Source organism: Notolepis coatsorum, assembly GCF_963971535.1.
Source record: "Notolepis coatsorum genome assembly, chromosome: 2".
Classification (NCBI taxonomy): domain Eukaryota; kingdom Metazoa; phylum Chordata; class Actinopteri; order Aulopiformes; family Paralepididae; genus Notolepis; species Notolepis coatsorum.
Window position 1 is genome coordinate 82802532 of NC_140166.1, and position 22641 is coordinate 82825172.

Genomic DNA, 22641 nt, shown 5'->3' on the forward strand with positions numbered 1-22641 from the left:
GGAGCGAGAGAGACACACACGCACACAAAGAGAAGAGAGAAAAGGAGAGAGAGAGACACACACGCACACAAAGAGAGAGAATGAGAGAGAGAGAGAGACACACACGCACACAAAGAGAGAGAGGGAGAGGGAGGAGAGAGAGATACACACACAAAGAGGGAGAGAGAGAGGAGAGAGACACGCACACAAAGAGGGAGAGAGGAGGGAGAGAGGGAGAGAGAGGAGGGAGAGAGGGAGAGAGAGGAGAGAGACACACACAAAGAGGGAGAGAGAGAGAGAGAGGAGAGAGACACACACAAAGAGGGAGAGAGAGAGAGAGAGATAGCCGAAACACCTACATAGACATAGGGTCTCTATTTAGGGTATAACACAGTATGCAGATCATTAATGAGCACAGAGAGGAAGGGAGAGAGAGAGAGAGTACCGATGAGGCTTTTCTCTCTTACTTGGTGCCAGCTCATCCTCCAGATCCTCTTCATCCGTCTCCGTGTCCTCCACCTGCTCCTCGTCCTCCTCGTCCTCTTCCTCGGATGCCTCAGCGCTGATCCAGTGGCCGGGCAGTAGGCCCGCGGCGTCGTAGGAGTTACAGAGCGGCCCCACGATGTGGGTGATGAAGGACTCCTGTAGCTTAGCCAGCTGCGGAGAGTCGCGGTCCATGAAGGGGCTGACGGGTAATCCCAGGCTGGCCTCCTCGTCTCCCTGGAGAGACCGCGGGCAGAAAGTTACAGTTAATATGGGACACCGGCGGCTACCTGTGTTGGTGGTGGTGAGCGTGGGCTAAACTACACCATCCTCATTTTGCACACGGTGTCACACAAAGCTGTCGTCGGCAAGTTTAGAAGATTTGTAGGAAGCCAAATAAATCCATGCCCCCTTTCCCCTCCCTCCTCTAGCTCCTTCAGACAGCACCTCCCTCCTCTAGCTCCTTCAGACAGCACTGTCTGAAGGACTGTCGTAGGACTGTCGTAGACCTAGGAATAATGTAGCTACCAGGGGCAACAAAGCTAACATTAGCTCCACGGTCAGCCAGGGCTTAACAACCAGTAAAAGTAGAAAAACCCATCCGGAGTTGGTGTTTGAGACCAAGCGCCGCCCCTGTGCCTCAAATAGATTCGCTATCAGCTCTATCTTTAATCTTTCAAAATCTTCAGTTGCTATCGCTATCAGCTCTATCTTTAATTTTTCAAAATGTTCAGTTGCTATTGCATGCACTCATCTGTGTTTCACTACACACATGAGTGCATGCTTACCAACTGTTAGTCTGCAACACTACTATCACCGACATCTAAGAAGGGAGATCCCCCCTTGAATGGCCCTTCTAAGGTTTCTCTCCTCCACACTGCCTGTGGAGAATTTTTCCCCTATTATTAGGTTTTAGTTAGGGATGCTCGATATTGGCTTTTTTACCGATACCGATATTCCGATATTGTCCAACTCTTAATTTCCGATACCGATACGATACCGATATCAACCGATACCGATATATGCAGGGTTTCCCCCCAAAAAAACGGAATAATTTCAGGTAACTAATAATTTCACTGGATGCATTCAAAAGGCTTTCTAAATGTAAGCATTATCTGTGCAAAATATGATCATAAAAAAAGTTAAAATTAACATACAAGTTGTTGAATTAAACCAACATGCATACTTTTGACAATAAATAAAATAAGAATTGGTTCTTACTTGCTTGCCTGGGTAAATTTTATTTTTTTTACCGATACCGATATTTTCCGATATCACATTTTACTGCCGATATCGGCCGATAATATCGGTCGGCCGATAATATCGGACATCCCTAGTTTTAGTGAGTTTTTCCTTACCTTCGCGTGGGGTATGTCTGGGAGTGCTTGCATTCATTCATTTATTTGCATTTATTTTAAAAAAATGTGTCCTTATGGTGTTCTTGTTTTGTTCTTGACTTATTGTTATGTTTCTTCTTGACTTGTTTAAAGAAGACGTGTCCGGCCCATGGGGACATTAACGTGTGTATATTTTTTGCCAGAGAATTTAATGTTGGCAATTTCACCATTTAGAAGACCAATCCCCATTGATCAAGCACATGAGCAAAATAATGCTTGCATCAAGAGTGATGGAGGGGTGGTAGGTCTTACAGACAACCCTAGTGCCCTCCGACGGTGGATGGTAGCTGGCCCTGAGGTTGCAGCGCTGATTGAGGACTTTGAAGATGCTCACCAGCTCATGGGAAGACAAGATGGGGTGCTCCACCATGATCAGACAGCAAGTGTGCAGAAAGCATTTAGAAAAGATGTCTGCTCACTCGTCAATGTAATGGAAGAACTGGGCAACCCATTTGAAGAGGAGAGTGAAGACCTGCTTGTCCTTTACAGCAAAGATATTGCATATCCATCGGCAGTGGGGACTGTTAAGAATGGACAGACGATTGGCCAACAACAGTTCCAAGCATTCACAAAGGAATGTCTTGTGGAGAGAACAAAACCCATTGATGACACAATCCACCGCAACCGGTTGAAACGGTTTGTTGGCTCAACGCGAAAGACGACAAGTAAGGAGAAGCAGCAGCTGACATCAATGAAAAGTGATGTTGAGTTTTTTTTCACGACTCTACATTAGCTGTCAAACAAGAGATGGAAACCTGGAAGACTTCTTCCAGCATGAGAACCAAGCATGGCCACCAGCACTCTCTGATGGAGGAAGATTATGACTTGGGACAAAGAGCGACCTTCTGAAATGCCTGGAGGACCCGTCTCCAGCTCAGACTAAAGCCCCTGATGCTATCTGTGTAGTTCTTGATGGAGCTGCCATGATTCAGATGATGGAGCCAGCAGGTGCCAAGACATTTGATGAATATGCACAGCAGGTTTGCATCCCATATATCTATTCTCAGCTGTGTCACGTGTGGACCTTATCTGGGATACTTACAAGGATGACTCCCTGAAAGGCACAGCAAGAGCCAAGCGTGGAAAGGGTGTAAGGAGACATGTGGTTGGGAAGGCCATACCAGGAAACTGGCAGAACTTTCTGCAGGTTGACAGTAACAAGACAGAACTATTCAGCTTCCTATCCAAGGTCCTCCTTCAGGTGTTCAGTGAGGAAGACAAGGAGGTTGTCCTCACTGATGGGATGGGGGTGCTCAGCACACAGCCACTGCAGGATCTCCACACCCTGGCCCCATGCAGCCATGAAGAAACAGATAGTCGTATGCTACTGCATGTATCTCATGCTGCACTGCATGGCCACCACAAATTGCTTATTCGCACTGTTGACACTAATGTTGTGGTCTTGGCTGTGTTTGCCATAACACAACTACCAGCTGGATGTGAACTGTGGCTAGCATTCAGAACTGGCAAGAGCTTTTGCTACTTGCCAGCCCACCAAATAGCTGCGTGCCTCGGACCAGAGATGGCATGTGCCCTTCCAATGTTCCATGCTTTGACAGGCTGTGACACTGTATCCAGTTTTGCTGGACACGGAAAGAAAGCAGCATGGTCAACATGGAAGTCACTGCCGGACCTGACAGATGCACTACTGATGCTGGCAAATGGACCAAAGGAGATCCCAGATGATGCAATGAACATTATTGAGAGGTTTTTCATACTTCTATTTGATAGAACCAGCACCTGCACCAAGGTGAACCAGCACCTGCACCAAGGTGAACCAGGCAAGAAGGAAACTTTTTCCACGTAAAAGCTTGGCACAGAAAATCCCGCCTACCCGAGCTGCTCTGGTGGAGCACGTCAAGAGAGCAGTCTACCAGGGTGGTCACATCTGGGGGAAGACACTGCTTCCAGACCCTGTGCTGCCATCACCAATTGACTGGGGGTGGGTGAAGACAGAAGGAATGTATGAGCCCCACTGGATGACAATGCCACAAGCATCACAATCCTGCCACGAGCTGATCTCTTTTTGCTGCAAGAGTGGTTGCAAAGATTGCTGCAGGTGCAAGAAGGCTGCACTTCAGTGCACAGGCCTCTGCTTCTGTGATGGAGAATGTGTCAATTGAACCCTGTTGAACCATTCTTCGATAGTTTAATCTGGCAATAGCACCATCACCATTTTGTGTGTGGGGGAGGGGGATAAAAAGGAAAATGTTTAATTATGTTTTGTAAATAGTTGTATATTTGTTGATTTTAAAATTTACATTTTTATATAACAATTATAAAAAAATATATTAATAAAACATGTTCTTCACTTTAAGTTGGATGTAAATACTATTTGTGGTGTTAAAAACAATAGCTTTGGTGGCCAAAGTGTTCTATGCCAGTAATCTCTGGCAGCCATTTTTGGAAATGGTTACCATGGTCACCAAAATGCCAATCTGCAATGCCCCAATATCCATATATTTTCTAAATATATTAAGCTAAATATGTACCAAATTTGGTGCTTTTATCACAAATTGAACAATAGGTTAGCTATGCCGCCCCACTATATGTAACAAACCATCAAATACACTCACAGCACACACATCCACACGTACACACTCACGTTAAACAAACAACTCACTGCAGTCACCTAACACACTTTATATTTATTGGTAAAGAATTTGCACTACAACCCATACCTCATCACACCTTACTATAAGTTGTACCTAAAGTGTACCTCATTCCATTTCTACATTGTACTGTATATTGTATTGTAACTCAGTTACTTTTCTACTCTGCATTGTATATTGTATATATGTACATTGAACACTTTTGTATACGTACTTGACTTCTATTTTATACTTTTTTTATCCACTTTTTCTCCCATTTTCTATATTTTCTCCAATCCCAATTTCGTATCATCCAATTCAACCCTCCCCTGTCACGAACGCTGTTTCTTGCCTCCCACAAGCCGGCTGCAATGTGGACTAAGTCATACATAGCACAAGTCCCCTCCGGTACTTGAGGTAACAGCAGTCGCATCTTTTCACCTGCGCAGCTCGATCTCTCAGTGGCGAGGAGTAACGCGTAGGAGGCTCACGCTGCCCCCGACACTTCCTGATTCTACCGCGCAGGCGCACCAACCGACCTGTAGGAGTCGCTGTCCACAACGCCCGATCCCCACCCATCAGTTTCCCACCCCCTAATACGGCCAATGTGTATTAGTATGAACGACCAGCTAAACTGAAAGCAATGTGGAGCGCTGGGCTCGAACAGGCAAGCCCAGCGTCTCCGTCATTCGTGGCGAGCGCCTTGCCCACTACGCCACGTAGCCGCCCCTATTTTATACTTATTATACTTATTTTATACTTATCTATTTTTATCTAGCACAATCTCTGGAGCAAAACAGAAAGAAGCATTTTATATAAACGTACTCTGTATTTTTGTATGACAGCTAATAAAGAAACTTGAACCCCTCAGCATCACTCAGCAGCACAGTTCCTCCCCAGTGGCAACGGGCACGATGTACCTGTTCATAAAACTCATTGACGATGCCTTCCGTCCACTTGAGGTGAAGGTCACGCACTTTGGCCGGCCCGTTGATGTCCGCCAGCTTGATGCAGACCTGGCACACCAGCAGCCTGTCGTTCTCATTGGTCCAGTCGATCCCCGGGCTGTTCACGTCATTCACCTGTTTCACGAGGAGAGACGGAGGACAAGGTCTTATTTTAACGGACGATTTGGGCTGTAGTCTCGTTTATCTGCACGTCTGGTCACAGTGCTTTCACCTCGCTATTTTCCCCACAATCCTTTCATCTTAAAAGTGTGTCTTTAGACTCTATGGGGTCTTGATCTTGGGTCTTAAAAGGAACACGCCAACATTTTGGGAAATTAGCTTACCGTCTTCTCCAGAGAGAGGCAAGAAGATAAGACACCAGTTTCCTCTCTGTGCGTTCAGTAGAAAGCTATCTGGCTGCACGTTAGCCTAGCTTAGCACAATGAATGGAAGCGGACAGTGCCGGTTAGCCTAGGCATTGTCAAACTAACACCTCTCCTGAAGGCTAACCGGCACTGTCCGCTTCCATGCATTGTGCTAAGCTAGGCTAACGTGCAGCCAGATAGCTTTCTACTGAACGCACACAGAGAGGAAACTGGTATCCATCTTCTTGTCTCTCTCTGGAGAAGACGATAAGCTAATTTCCCAAAATGTTGGCGTGTTCCTTTAACAGATGTGACTTCAGCGAAGAGTAGACTGTATACTCTATACATATCCACGCAGACAAACTACGGCTGCCTTTTACATACCGGTGCCAGATCAAAGCACAGCCGGCTACGGAGTCAAAACTCATATATATATATATATATATATATATATATATATATATATATATATATATATATATATATATATATATTAGTAGTATTTTATTTCTTATTTTCTTTATCATATCATTCAGTAATTGCTAAAGGTTCTCTTTTGAAGTTTCCTTTGCATCACCCCCTACCTTGGAATTGAACTCCGCCAGGAAGTCAAAGTGCTTCTTGAGGTCCGTGGCCAGGATAGCCTCAATGACCAGGAAACGAAAGCGCTTGAATTCCACGTGGTCCAGGTTGACCAGGAAGTTGAAGTCCGGCTGGGACAGGAAGAGGCTCCAGGCCGACGCGGCGTGGTGGTTCTCCAGCACCGACCGGTCGTTGTACAACACCGCCTAGACGGGACAGGACGGGAGGGACAGAGACGGGTTAAAGGTGGTTCTCTGCAATGTTTTTAGAACAGACTTTGGTAATACATGGCGGAATCCTCTTCAAAAACATTCTGGTGACTGTCCCAGGCCCTGTAATCGGCCACTCCAAAAGGGCAGGGCCTCAATCTTAACAATAAATCAGATTCTTGGTGGTGTTCCCAGAGTTGTAATACCATCATGGTCCTCGTAGAAAAATACCCACATTGTGCAAAACCATCTGCCGATCAGAGGCCAGGAATTTTTTTTTTTTTTATCCAACTCGGAGCTGCTTGTGCGTCTGGGAGTCTGTGGGGAAACGACACTCATCGCTTATACTACATCATTATTGGTAAGCTACCTCCTTATACTACATCATTATTGGTAAGCTACCTCCTTATACTACATCATTATTGGAATGGAATTTTGGAACCTATGGAACCTGTTCTAGTGACTGGCTGGTCCTTAAGGTCCCTTGAGTTTGCTCGGAACAAGGAAAATCTGCATTTTGCTCAAGCTCCAACAGTCCTTAAAGATTGAGATTCTCCCCGCTGTTGCAGAGTTTAAAACCTTGATCTTAACTTGTATTTAACTCTGTATGTTTTGCTTAACTCTGTATGTTTTGCTTAACTCTGTGTGTTTTGCTTAACTCTGTGTGTTTTGCTTAACTCTGTTTTGCTTAACTCTGTATGTTTTGCTTAACTCTGTGTGTTTTGCTTAACTCTGTGTGTTTTGCTTAACTCTGTATGTAAACTCTACGTGGCTGTACATGAGGGGAACCTCAGTTGCCTTTCGAGTTTAAATAAAGGTTTGAGATTAAAGGGGAACTCCAACATTTTGGGAAATTAGCTTATTTAAAATCTTCCCTGGAGTTAGACAAGAAGATACATACCTTTTTTGTCTCTGTGCGTGCATTTAGCTTTGGGAATAGACGCTCTGTTAGCATAGCTTAGCTTCATCACTGGAAGTGAGGCAGATCCGTAGCCTTACAGTGCCTTACAGTGTATTGCAAGGTCTGACATTGACCAAACTTGATATGCATGACCTTGGTGGGCTCTAGGTCAACTCCTGAAAAGGGGGTCAATGTCAGACTTTGCAATCAAAAGTTAGGGGGCTAATAACCCTTGCCATAATTTCAGTGCGCCCCCTAACTTTTGATTGCAAGGTCTGACATTGACCCCCTTTTCAGGAGTTGACCTAGAGCCCACCAAGGTCATGCATATCAAGTTTGGTCAATGTCAGACCTTGCAATACACTGTAAGGCACTGTAAGGCTACGGATCTGCCTCACTTCCAGTGATGAAGCTAAGCTATGCTAACGGAGCGTCTATTCCCAAAGCTAAATGCACGCACAGAGACAAAAAAGGTATGTATCTTCTTGTCTAACTCCAGGGAAGATGTTAAATAAGCTAATTTCACAAAATGTTGGAGTTCCCCTTTAAACCTCATCTCATCGCACAGCGCATGACACTGGTCTTGTGATGCAGAGCTTTCTCTTATATCTGCTGGGACATGTAAGCTCACTCTTATTTCTGCCGGGTCATGTAAGCTCACTCTTTTTAATCTTTTTTATTTTAACATTTTTACAGCTTTTTTCTGGCCATGCAGGACCAACAGAGGAGAGAGGGAGAAACGGGAGGAGAAGAAGGGAAGACATGCGGCAGATGGTCACCGGGTGTGGGAAGCGAACCCGGGACGACCGCTTCGCGACTCAGCGCGCTATATGGTGTGCTACTGGAGCGCCCATGGAAGCTCACTCTTATTTCAGCCGGGACATGTACAGATGAAGCACTTCAAATTCAGTTCCCTTATGCTGCGCTTCTGCCACCCTTCTACTACTTTAGAACTAGCACTCAGGTGTTATATTTCGGGGGTGACTGAGCTGACCCCAAAAAGAACAAATGGAGGGCACTTAACTTAAGTGCTCCCCCAGGTAGGGGGTCGGGGGCTACTGCCCTCAGACCCCCAATATAATTTTTTATAAGTGGGTTCGGGGCAGTCTGACTCGGGGTACTGCCCATATATTAGTGTTGCAATGCATGATAAGTAAACAGTGAAAAAAGCTAAGGAATCGGATGGAGCTGGGGCGTTTGGGACGAATAAAAATTTAAGATGAAAAAGTCTCCCCAGCCTGATACACTGTGGGAGGCAGTGGAGGTGTGAAATCTGGCCCGGTCCAGAACAATAGGAGTCACAAAATCTGTTTGGCCCGTGGAGTGGTGGAGGAGCAGTAGAGGTTTGATTTTTCAGTGCTGGATCTGTAAGCTCACTCTTTTTTATTTTTATTTTTTTCATCCCAATGTTAGTCGTTATGCCAATTCCCAATCCCCTTCCTGGTCGTTGCGCACTTACCCCCCCCTACCATCGGTCTGGGAGGGCGGAGACTATCACATGCTTCCTCCGACACATGTGTAGCCAGCCCACCACTTCTTTTCACCTGGCAGCTCGGACTCTCACTGGGGGTGTGTAACGTGTGGAACGATCACACTACCTGCCCCAGATCCTTCCCTCACTGTGCAGGCGCCCCAACCTAACTGTAGGAGTCGCTGTTTACAGCGACCAGGACCCACCCCACTGGCTTTCCCTCCCGCTGACACTGCCAATTGTGTCAGTATGGACGGCCGACCAAGCCAGAGGTACCGCGGCAGTTGGATTCGATCCCACTGTCTCTGCGTGGTAGACAGACACTTAGTCCGCTGCGCTACCCGGCCGCTCTGTAAGCTCACTCTTATTTCAGCTGGGACATGTAAGCTCACTCTTATTTCTGCCGGGACATGTAAACTCACTCTTTACATTTAGTCATTTAGCCGACACTTTATCCAAAGCGACTTACAAGTTCTGTACAACAAGTCATCAGGAAGGGCACAACTCAATTAGCTGAGTAACAATGTTCATCAATGTGTTGAGTGCTACAGTGTAGGTTAGTATATTAGGTGCATGACAGTAAGGTTAGTTAGGGTTAGATTATTATAATCCCCCCCAAATTTCAGATATTGGTTGAAGAAGTGTGTCTTTAGTCGACGGCGAAATATTGGACAGGTTTCGGCTGTCCTAACTGTGGTGGGAAGTTCGTTCCACCATTGTGAGGCAAGGACTGAGAATAGGCGGCTTCTCTTTGATGACCCTCCTGGAGCCCGGATAGGAGTGGGTAGGAGGCGGCCAGAAGATGCAGAGCGTAGGGGTCTTGAGGGTGTGTAGTTAGAGACCATTGACCGGAGGTAAGCGGGAGCTGTTCCCTTCGCCGCATGGTATGCCAGGTCGAGGGCCTTGAAGTGGATTCGTGCTGCAATGGGGAGCCAGTGCAGGTCCCCAAGAAGTGGGGTGACATGGGCTGACTTCGGTAGGTTTGAGATCAGGTGGGCGGTTGCGTTCTGAATGAGTTGAAGAGGCTTGGTGGCAGTGGTCGGAAGGCCAGCAAGCAGTGCATTGCAGTAGTCGAGGCGGGAGATGACTGTTGATTGGACGAGGAGTTGGGTGGCTTCTTTCGTCAGGAAGGGGCGGATCCTTCTGACATTGCTCAGAAGGAATCTGCAGGTTCGGGTTGTCGCTGCGATATGAGCGGAGAAGTTCAACTGGTCGTCGTCGAGGACAACACCAAGGTTCTTGGCGGTCGGGGATGCGGTCACAGCTGCATTCTCGACTGTGATGGAAAGGTCGGTCAGGGGGGAGGATTTGGCCGGCAGGTGAAGCAATTCTGTTTAGCTTATGTTCAGTTTGAGGTGGTTGGTCGTCATCCAGGCGGAGATGTTGGACAGACAGGCTGATATCCGCTCAGAGACGTGGATATCCGAGGGAGGAAAGGAGAGGAGGAGTTGAGTATCATCGGCATAGCAATGATACGAGAAGGCATGAGACGTGATAATGTTACCCAGAGATTTAGTGTAGAGGGAGAAGAGAAGGGGTCCAAGGACCAAGCCCTGGGGGACACCCGTCCACAGGGAGCAGGAGGCCGACAGGGTCCCTCTCCATGACACTTGGTAGGAGCGGTCCTTGAGGTATGATGTCAGCACAGAGCCAGCCACTCCCATTCCTGCGAGGGATGCAAGGAGGATCTGATGGTTGACTGTGTCGAAGGCTGCAGACAGGTCTAGGAGAATCTCTCTTATTTCTGCTGGGACATGTAAGCTCACTCTTATTTCAGCCGGGACATGTAAGCTCACTCTTATTTCAGCTTGACATGTAAGCTCACTCTTATTTCAGCCGGGACATGTAAGCTCACTCTTATTTCAGCTTGACATGTAAGCTCACTCTTATTTCAGCTTGACATGTAAGCTCACTCTTATTTCAGCCGGGACATGTAAGCTCACTCTTATTTCAGCTTGACATGTAAGCTCACTCTTATTTCAGCCGGGACATGTAAGCTCACTCTTATTTCAGCCGGGACATGTAAGCTCACTCTTATTTCAGCCGGGACATGTAAGCTCACTCTTATTTCAGCCGGGACATGTAAGCTCACTCTTATTTCACCTGGGACATGTAAGCTCACTCTTATTTCAGCCGGAACATGTAAGCTCACTCTTAGTTCAGCCGGGACATGTAAGCTCACTCTTATTTCAGCCGGGACATGTACTGTAAGCTCACTCTTATTTCTGCTGGGACATGTAAGCTCACTCTTTGGCTCATTTCTCCAAAATTGCCTACCCTAAGAGTTGCCTAAGAGTTGCTTTTGCTATCCTTCACTATTGTTTAGACATGAATGGTGGGAACGGAGAGAGAGAGAGAGAGAGAGAGAGAGAGAGAGAGAGAGAGAGAGAGGGGGGGGGGGGCTGAAGTCGGGGGACGGAGACAGAAAAGAAGAGATAGAGACAGGGGTGACAGAGCAGTTAGGGGGACACAAGTTAACCAAACAAAATGATCCGGTTTGTCTTTCCAGACAGTGTTTGTCAAAATCAATAGGTTCATAGTTCTGTCTCCCATCACGTAACCTTGTTTCTAGGGAATTTTACACAATCCAGACATTTAGCGCTCTTATCACTGGTCATGTGAAAATACAATATTTAAACAGGGGCTTACTGAGTTAGCCTTGCACCTTTGTCACACACACACACACGGCGCCTATTTAAATAGAGAGAGTCGGCCACAATCGGAAAGCGTGGATACTCTGCGTCTGGGGATTCACAGGACGCTGCGATAGATGAACGTGAGATAATCGGAAGCAACCTTGTACAGTACAGTGGAAGAGAGACGGGGTTAAGTATCGTGTCTACGTTCTTCTTCTTTCATAGTATACATGATGTATATACCCCCGTCGGTGTACCAAAATGGCATGGAATTACCGAAAAGGATGATGCTGGGTGTAGAAATGTATTCGTTATTAGTGATGGTAATTCTGTTCTATTTGGTTGTAACTTAAAGAGTTACATTGTACAGTAACTCACTTTCACAGTGAATCCACTTTACATGCAGCTGGTGCAACAGGGACCTGGGGTAAAACCGCGCTGGTACCGGTCGCCAGAGACATTCTTGCCGAAAGTATGAACATCTGGACTATATCGGAATTCTCAAGTTTAAATAAAGATCGAATGAGTCTCCCTCTGGTACTGGGTTTTGGTAGATCTACAGTACGGTACACTGACCGTGCAGATTGATTGATTGAATGAAAACTTTATTAACAGATTGCAGAATGGGTACAATACAGTACAGCTCAATACACACAATTGTTAAGGGGATGCAGACCAGAGAAAGACTTTCGTCTTGTTTACATCAGGGTCCCCCATTTTCAATTCATAATGAATTGTAAGTAAGGGTGCAACTTGCTCCGTGCAATCCATTCTTTTTTTTTGATCCACTTTTTCTCCCATTTTCTATATTTTCTCCCATCCCAATTTTTGTATCATCCAATTCAACCCTCCCCTGTCACGAACGCTGTTTCTTGCCTCACACAAGCCGGCTGCAATGTGGACTAAGTCATACATAGCACAAGTCCCCTCCGGTACTTGAGGTAACAGCAGTCGCATCTTTTCACCTGCGCAGCTCGATCTCTCAGTGGCGAGGAGTAACGCGTGGGAGGCTCACGCTGCCCCCGACACTTCCTGATTCTACTGCGCAGGCGCACCAACCGACCTGTAGGAGTCGCTGTCCACAACACCCGATCCCCACCCATCAGTTTCCCACCCCCTAATACGGCCAATATGTATTAGTATGAACGACCAGCTAAACTGAAAGCAATGTGGAGCGCTGGGATCGAACAGGCGATCCCAGCATCTCCGCATTTGTGGCGAGCGCCTTGCCCACTACGCCACGTAGCTGCCCCCGTGCAATCCATTCTTTGTGGATCTAGCCCACAGTGTCCGTCCTCGTGCGAGAGGTCAGCAGTGATCTCCCCCTCTCGCTCCCTTGACTCTCTGTTAAGTTACTAGTTTTGCTGCAACATGTCATTAGAGCAAGCAGAAGGTGAAGTCATGTGGAAAACCTTTGTTGCGCGTGCATGGGCTTGAAAAAGTATGCAGAGCTTGCTCTATTTCTGCTGGGCAGGTAAACTCACTCTGGAGATCATTTATAATTTCTCTGGCTAACTTGCCTACTACGGCTTTAAATGCCAACTTCCAACTCTGTGAGGCTGACAGTGCCATCATCACTAGCTTGTGGGGTCCCGGGGTTCACAGAGAGAGATGTTAAATGGACCAACTGCTTCCAACTGGCCAACAAATCTGTGAAGATTTACTCTGTGGACTCAGTTGCACAGAACATTTTAAATGTACCGACAGGTGGAAAGGGTGAACGTTTGCTGTAGAGGAGGCAGGGTTCTAGCGCGGCTGGGTTTGCGGGTGGCAAGCCGGTGGGGTATGAGTCCTGGTCGTTGCAAACAGCGACTCCTACTGGTCGGTCGGGGCGCCTGTTCAGCAGGGAGGGGATCTGGGGGAAATAGCGTGAACCTCTGCACGCGTTACGTTCCCCCAGTGAAACTCCTCGCTGTCGGGTGAATGAAGCGGCTGGCGACTCCACATGTATCGGAGGAGGCATGTGGTAGTTCTACACACCCTCCCCAGACCGACAGTGGGGCAATGCGCGCAATGACCAGGATGGGAATTGGCATAACGACTAAATTGGGGATGGGAGAAAATTATTGAAAGGCAAAAACATTTAGAAAAAGAGGAGGCAGGGTTCCATCTATGACGCTATGACGCTGAAGTCACAAACAACACCCTGGAGTATCCGCTGTTTGTTTCTCCCCGCGTTGTTATATGGACGCTTCTTTCCACTAATGATGTGACATTCCATACAGCTTAGGCTATGTTACCATGAAAGCTTTGGGCCAAACGTGTCTCAATCCCTCTGTTCCTCTTCACCTCGGACAGCATAGAGGAACCGACGTTGTTTGTCAGAGGGAAAGCAACAGTTGTGATCAGAGGATCGGATCAAGAAAAGAGGGCGGGTTTGAGATACGTCAATCGCTACATTGCTAACCTGGTTAACTGAAGAGACAACAGAGTGTGAATATAACTCGCATGGTTGATTTGCGATAAGTTTTAAAAACCCATAGTCCGCACATTTCCTTCCGTCCCCCCCGTCCCCGTCCCCCCGCTCACGATACACTTTTATTAGTTTGGAATAGGGAGGTGTAGTCTGACGTCACTTTAGTTTCCCGCGCGGTCCACCCGTATAGGGATTTATCATTGGGAAAATGTATTATCGGCTATTGTAATAATTCTGCCTCATGAACATTGGCAAGCTTTCCATTTTTGCACAAAATGAGTTCCCTTCTATCACTAACATTATTGTTTAAGCATTTCTGGTTGAAATACAATTATACATAATTATTTTACGATTAATTGCGAATTATTTCCTGTTGAGCTATAGATTGTGGATGAATACACACAGAAAGGTACACCATGCCAACGTTAGTGCGTTATTTGTTTTAAACGAGACAATTTAGAAATGTGTCAATTGGAAATACATTGCAATTTCAAGCGAGGTGGACCGGCCGGAAACAACAATGACGTAACCACTACACCTCCCTATTATCCAAGTAAGATGGATTTAAAAAAAAAAGTTTAGAGTTACCTGAGACGCGTTAGTGGCTACTAGAAAGGCATTTGTGCGACCGGGGTGGTCATAGTCGTGCATGGCAGCTGCTACATAGAGGGCCATGAGCTCCAGAGCGGGGATGTTCCAAGCTAGGCAGCCGTAGCTGTCGTCCGAGATGCTGGAGCTCTTGGAGGAGGCGTAGGATGTCCTGCCTGGAGAGATCCCACTGTCTGAATCTGAGGAAACAACAACAACAGATCTCACTGTCTGAATCTGAGGAAACAACAACAACAGATCTCACTGTCTGAATCTGAGGAAACAACAACACACAGATCCCACTGTCTGAATCTGGGGGAAACAACACACAGATCCCACTGTCTGAATCTGGGGGAAACAACAACACAGATCCCACTGTCTGAATCTGCGGGAAACAACAACAGGTCCCACTGTCTGAATCTGGGGGAAACAACAACAACAACACAGTAGGCTTTGTGTGACTGAACGGGTCAGAAAGAAGGATAAGTCCCCCCCCCCTCACCTGGACTAAATCCGTTTGAGGGTTGAGAGAGAGAGAGAGAGAGAGAGAGAGAGAGAGAGAGAGAGAGAGAGAGAGAGAGAGAGAGAGAGAGAGAGAAGAGAGACAGACAGACAGACAGACAGACAGACAGACAGACAGACAGACAGACAGACAGACAGACACACTTTGATTACACTACATGAATCCATACATTATACATCACACGTACATCAATATGCTTTGGAGGACATCTTATGAGGTTTACCTGTGTCACTTCCTGTCACATGCTCATTGTGGATCTGCTGGAAGCCAGGGATTGGCCGAGTGGTCAGGTACCAGACAGCGTGGAGCACATCAGTAGCATGCACCCGGTTATGATCTGAGAAAACAAGTTCACAACTCGCCCTTGTCAAAGTCAATAATGACTTTAAATCCCTGTTCTGCAAGTACTTCATACACAATTGCAAATAACGGTTTTGATTCAGAAATGTTTTTTAATGACCTTTGAAATTACATTCAGAAGGTGGGAAAGTCATAGACATTTTCAAACCGTCGGTTCACACCATCAACATGGTTCAATAATTTTTCTAAATATCTAATATATCACCATTTTAAGGAATCGAAATGGTTTCCAAAACATTTCAAAGCCAAACTGTGTAAAAGGTATACAACTATCTATCTATCTATTATAAACTGCTCACTGTCCACCGGCATATTCACATCACATTCTTTAAATGCCCTGGTCCAACCTCCTTTTTTTTTTTTTTACTTTATTTTTTAGCGTTTATCGCTTTTCTGGTCAAGCATGACCGACAGAAACAGGTTGAAATGGGATGTAGAGCAGGGGAAGACACTCTGAGAAAATACGGCGGGTCCGGGAATCGAACTCGTGTACCCCAGATCCGTGACGAGCACGGTTTTCCCCGACGCAGAAATAGCGCCGAGATATGCGGTGAGCTACGGGAGCTCCCCAGGTCCAACCTCTTTTAAGAAAAAAACATCTCTGGACCCCCTAGTTTTAAATTATTTTAGAACCATTTCCAAACTACCGTTTTTTTTTTTTTTTTTTTAACTTTGGCCATTACCCTGGCTCTTTTTTGCGTTTATCGCATTTATTCTGGTCAAGGATGACCGACAGAAACAGGCTGAAGGGGTTCAGATGGGGGGGAAGACACTCTGGGAAAGGCACGGCTGCCGTCCGGGATTCGAACTCGCTAAACCCCAGATCCGTGACGAGCACGGTTGTCCCCGGCGCCGAAATAGCGCTCGAGGTACGTGGTGAGCTACTGGAGCTCCCCCCAAACTACCGTTCTTATCGAATCTTTTTAAAAAAATCGGGTCAAGCCAATTGATTACTTTTATGAATTTTAATTCAGTTTTAGAAAAATTTGCACGGCACTGAAACAGCACTTTTAAAAGTCACTAATGATCTTTTATTAAATGCGGACTCTGGTGACTGCTCAATTTGATTGCTTTTAGATCTCAGTTCGGCATTTGACACTGTCGATAATTTTATTTTAATTGAAAGGTTGAAAAACCTGGTCGGCATAGCTTTAGAGTGGCTTTGCTCATATTTAACGGACAGAAGTTTCTCCGCTGTAATTGGGGAGGCCTCTTCATCACAGGCTCATTTCAAGTGCGGAGTTCCTCAAGGATAGATTATGGGTCCCCTACTGTGCACCATAGTATATGTTGCCAATTGGCAACATTATTCGGAACCATGGCATCCAGTTCCACAGTTATGCTGACGACACGCAGCTATATATCCCCCTAAAACCTGGTGTCGCAGGAAACGTACCCCGCCAACTGGCTTGTCTCTCGGACATCAAGGAATGGATGTCAGAGAATTTCCTGCAACTGAACGAAGCTAAATCTGAAATAATCATATTCGGCCCCCCAAATTCCACCCACTCCTTCCTTTCAGAACTTGGCACCTTAGCCTCAAATGTCTCACGCTCAGCCCGCAACCTGGGTGTATTATTTGACCCAGATATATCCTTCAACACCAAAGTTACAAAAGTAGTCCAGTCCTGCTACTACCAGATCAGGAACATCGTCAAAATAAAATATTTGTTGTCCTCTGCAGACCTTGAAACAGTCATACATGCTTTCATTTCTTCGCAATTAGATTATTGTAACTCCCTCTATTCAGGCATCAACAAAAAAGCCATATCACGTCTCCAGATGGTCTCACCAACACAAGGAAACGTGACCATATAACACCCATCCTGGCTGCTTTACACTGGCTGCCTGTGTGTTACAGAATTGATTTAAAGATGTTATTGATTACTTAAAGCCCTACATGGACTGGCCCCCAGCTACATTGTGGACTTGTTGGAACCCCATGTTCCGGAACACTGCCTCAGATCCGCGGATAAGGCCCTCCTGGTTCCTTACAAAACTAGCCTGGTCACCCGGGGGGACTTTTGCAGCCCGGGCACCCATGCTCTGGAACGCCTTGACTGGCCCCCAGCTACATTGTGGACTTGTTGGAACCCCATGTTCCGGAACACTGCCTCAGATCCGCGGATAAGGCCCTCCTGGTTCCTTACAAAACTAGCCTGGTCACCCGGGGGGACTTTTGCAGCCCGGGCACCCATGCTCTGGAACGCCTTGCCCTTGGATCTTAGGCTAGCAGAGTCTGTGTCCTCTTTTAAGTCACTTTTAAAAACACGTCTGTATATGTTTTTCCTAAGGTTATGGGTTTAGGTCAGCTCTGATTGCTTAAACTGTTTTATCAATCTGACTAAAAATACGGTTTGAAATGTTTTTAGTCTCTTTTTATCTTGTTTTATTTTCTATAAAAAGGTTCACCTTTGCTGATGTTTGCTGTTTTTAACAGGTAAAGCACTTTGTAATTTAGTTTGGAAAAGCACTATACAAATAAATTTAATTCATTCATTCTTCTATGAGTTGGCTAATATCAGCTAATATCAACCTTGGAACAGCTGTGATCACATTGGTAGCGTTAACTTTTTGAACACGGGTGCGCCTTTTTCTATGGTTTTCAATGGTTTTGACACACCTCACATTTTTGAAGCGACGCTTTTTCGGGCACTCTGTTTAAAAAGTTTCAACTTTAGCTGCGGAGCGCACCAACGCCAATGTCACCTTCTTGTCGCTGGATCAATCAAATCAACCGAGGGGAGGGATTACAAGTCTGAGATATCTGAAGAGAAATCGACAGCAAAACAAACTACCGTAATTCCTCTAATAGTAACCGGTATTCAATTAAAAACCGGGTCTCTATTAATGACTGGGTGCGCTGTTGAGCTAAGCAATTATAAGCCGGCCTCCTAATACAAGCCGGGTATATTTTGTTATTGTTGTTATATGCTGGCCTGGCTGGCAGTAAATACCATATAATGGTATGGTGTTAATGTTTACCAAGAGAGTAAGCCTACCTCAGAATTGTATAAAACAAAGTTATTATTATTATTATTATTATTATACCAGTATTGTGATTGCACTATTTTACTTTATTTAACTTTTTTTGACCACCTGTAATTGCACTGTTTACTACCGTATTTCATACAGTACTTGGTTTCAATAAATGAACCCAGTACATTTTACTGGGTTCAAACTGACACAAAATGTTGATTTATTCATTATGATCTGTTTGAAAATTAGAAATATAGGCCTCTCTCTTATACATGCCTCCTCCTAATACAAGCCTGGTATCCGCTACAGTTGAAACAAATACAAGCCGGGGTTACTATTAGAGGAATTACGGTAATCGATAATCGCTAATTTGGGCAGTTTCCAACTAACCTTGTTCCAACAAATGTACAGTATGTAACGTTTGCTAAGGTAGCAACGGTAATCAATAGTAATATATGTAACTTATGTAACATCAGCTGAGGTAGCAACGGTAGGCTACACAATTATAATGATTATTATTATTTACAAAATAGCATTGATATTTTGAGCTCCAAGCCTTTATCTTATTGTTGTGGGGGACAATAATGGACAATATAATTCACATTCACATTCTGTCACATCCATGTTCAATGTTATGCACAGGGTGTGGTTAGAGGGCATTGACGTTGTGTATGTAGTCACACGGGTTGACGTGATGACGTATTAGATTGTATTAAGGAGGTGGAAGTAAACATTGCACTTCACGTGTATTGCATCCAACAACCGTCTGGCAGTCCGTTTGTTCCGTACTCCTACATTGGTGACCCTTGAATATAGTTTTTGGACGCTTCCAAGGACTGGATTACATTTTTTAACAAGCAAACATGAGTGTTAACGCTGTAGCAATCAAGCTACCAGAGTTCTGGGAGCAGCAGGCTGCAGTTTGGTTCGCGCAAACAGAGGCGCAGTTTGCTATACGGAGGATCACGGAGGATGATACAAAGTACTATTACGTGGTATCGGCGCTCGTCGGTGCTACCGCATCCAGAGTAGCACATCTGCTCGGGAATCCTCCAGAGGATGGAAGTAAGTACGACACACTGAAAGACGTTCTGCTAGAAACTTTTGGTCAGACGGAGTCTGAGCATGCACGTCAGCTACCGTCTTTGCCGGGCCTGGGCGATGCTAAACCATCGGATCGAATGTTAATGGATCGAATGTTGGCTCTACTACCAGGCAACCACAAGCCTTGTTTTATCTTTAAGGAGCTATTCCTACAGCAGCTACCATGGCAAGTGTGGTCGGCTTTGGCTAACTCTCACATTAAAGACTATTGTGCATTGGCTAAAGAGGCTGATAAGTTTTTCTCTGCTACACAACAGTGTCAGGTGGCTAATACTATTGTGTACCAGGTGGATGACTCTCCGCCCCCTGCTGTTGCTGCTGCCCTGTCCAGAGCACCCGCCCCTGCCCAGAGACAAAAGCCCACTGGTATGTGTTTCTACCATGCACAGTTTGGCTCTAAAGCTAGAAGATGCCTACCCCCATGTAACTACCCCCATGCCAAGGTGTCGGGAAATGAGGTAAACTGGCTATTGCTAAGGCTGAGTTTGAGGCAATGGAGTGCCTCGGCATCGTGCGCCGGTCCAATAGCCCCTGGGCCTCGCCACTCCATATGGTGCCAAAGCCCGCCGGAGGTTGGCGCCCATGTGGTGATTATCGGCACCTGAATGATGCTACGACCCCTGACTGCTATCCTATACCGCACATTCAGGACTTTTCATCTCGCCTGGCGGGGAAGGTCATATTTTCTAAGGTTTACCTGGTTCGTGGTTATCACCAGGTGCCGGTGCAGTCACAGGACATTTCCAAGACCGCGGTAATCACCCCTTTTGGGCTCTTTGAGTTCCTCCACATGCCTTTTGGTCTCAAGAACGCTGCCCAAGCATTTCAGTGCCTCATGGACAGTGTGTTAAGGGACCTGCCTTTCCTGGTCACTTACTTAGATGACATCCTCATCGCCAGCTCTTCCAGCGCTGAACACATGGTTCACCTCCGCACACTTTTTGAGCGCCTGAGTCAGCATGGCTTGATTATTAACCCAGCCAAGTGCCAGTTTGGACTACAAATAATTTATTTACTGGGGCACCGCATCACAAAGGATGGGGCAGTGCCTCTGCCATCGAAAGTGCAGGCTGTGAGTGAGTTTCCGCAGCCCCCCACTGTCCGGGCACTACAGGCATTTTTGGGTGAATTTTTTCCATCGCTTTGTGCCTGGGGCAGCCCAGCTCATGCAACCCCTCTATGAGGCACTCGAGGGCAAACCTGATAAGCTCACTCTCACTTGGACAGAGGAGATGGATGGAGCTTTTAAAAACACCAAGCAAGCCCTAGCTAGGGCGGCCATGTTGGCGCACCCATTACCTGAGGCGCCGATCGCTCTCACAACCGACGCATCGGATTATGCTGTTGCGGCAGTGTATGAGCAGCTAGTCGATAGTCACTGGCAACCCCTCGCCTTTTTTAGTCGGCAGCTCAGAGCCAGTGAGCGCAATTACAGCACCTTCGACCGGGAGCTCCTCAGCCTCTATCTGGCGGTACAGCATTTCCGTTTCCTGTTGGAGGGCCGACCATTCACAGCATTCGTCGATCACAAACCATTGACCTTTGCTATGGCCAAGGTCTCAGAGCCATGGTCAGCTCGCCAGCAACGCCAGTTGTCCTCCATCTCGGAGTTTACAACAGACATCCAACATGTTGCCGGGAAGAACAACCCTGTTGCTGACTCCCTCTTTCGTGCTATCATCAGTACGGTCCACCTCAGGATTGATTATGCACAGATGGCAGCCGATCAGCTTTCTGACAAGGACATCCAGGCATGTAGGACCACCGATACAAGTCTTCAGTTGGTGGACATCTCTTTTAATGACACTGGTTCCACGCTCCTGTGTGACATCTCACTTGGGAAGCCTCGCCCTGTTGTCCCTGCCGCTTGGAGGAGGCAGGTTTTCCACGCCCTTCACTGCCTTTCTCACCCGGGCGGGAAACCGTCTCAGCAGTTGGTGGCAGCCAAGTTCGTCTGGCACGGTCTTAAAAAGGATGTTCGAGATTGGGCTAATGCTTGTCTGGAGTGTCAATGGGCCAAGGTGCACCGCCACACCAAGGCCCCACTAACCCCTTTCAATGTGCCTGAAAGGCGGTTTGATCATGTGCACATAGACTTGGTTGGGCCACTGCCGCCATCACACGGTTGCACCCACCTCCTTACCATGATTGACAGGACGACTCATTGGCCAGAGGCCGTTCCGCTGTCTTCAACTACATCTGCCGACATTGCACGAGCATTCATCGGCACCTGGGTTGCCCGTTTTGGTGCTCCATCGGACATAACCTCCGACCGGGGGCCTCAGTTCACATCGGAGCTCTGGAATGCTGTGGCCCAGGGTCTCGGGGTGAAGGTCAATGAAGGCTGCATTCAGGACCAGTCTCCGGGACAATGGGTGGGTTGACAGACTTCCGTGGGTCATGCTGGGCCTCCGATCAGCCCCTAAGGAAGATCTTCAGTCCTCCTCAGCCGAACTGGTTTATGGGCAGCCATTGCGAGTCCCCGGGGATTTCATACCCAACACCACAATGCCTTGGTCTGCTGGCCACCAACGGTCTGTTTTTCTGGACAATGCCAAGGTATTTAGGCCGGTGCCTACGTCACAGCACATTGTGCCCCAGGCTTATATTCCACCTGATCTCCATACAGAAAAGTACGTCTTTGTCCGCCATGATGCCCATCGGTCGCCACTACGGCCACCATATGAGGGGCCTTTTCGTGTTCTGGAGACAGGGGACAAGACATTTGTAGTCGAAATAGGAGGGAAACCGGACCACACTTCACGTGTATTGCATCCAACAACCGCCTGGCAGTCCGTTTGTTCCGCACTCCTACATTGTCATACTAGTGCTCGTTTCCCTATGCCTTTTCTTTAGTTGTTATTCTATTTAAATATTTCAAAAATGTTCCTATGAACCCCAGTTGCCATTGCATGTACATGTGTTTTATTACATGTATATGTAGGTACATACATACCAACTATTCGCCTGTTTTATTTCTCATCCCATCGATCATCTGAGGTTTTATCTATTTCGGTCATTTGAAATAAGAAACAGAACAACGAAACAGCTGATGGCATGAGCGAGAGATGTTCATTTACACTTGAGGGCAGGTGTTCTGCTGCACACCA

The 22641-nt window shown here is 46.6% G+C and overlaps 1 protein-coding gene across 2 annotated transcripts in view; it reads right to left on the bottom strand.

Annotated features, from left to right (window-relative positions):
- The window catches only part of pde3b (phosphodiesterase 3B), a 190304-nt gene that overhangs the window by 2041 nt on the left and 165622 nt on the right, over positions 1-22641 (bottom strand). For both annotated transcript variants that reach the window (XR_014619384.1, XM_084307520.1), the window contains exons 11-15: positions 15312-15425; positions 14566-14765; positions 6347-6550; positions 5371-5532; positions 447-699 (exon numbers count right to left, since the gene is read on the bottom strand). Coding sequence is in view for 1 of the 2 variants with exons in the window: in XM_084307520.1 (XP_084163646.1) it covers positions 447-699; positions 5371-5532; positions 6347-6550; positions 14566-14765; positions 15312-15425 (933 nt within the window). In the remaining variant the exon portion in view is untranslated. The remainder of the gene's footprint in view (positions 1-446; positions 700-5370; positions 5533-6346; positions 6551-14565; positions 14766-15311; positions 15426-22641) is intronic.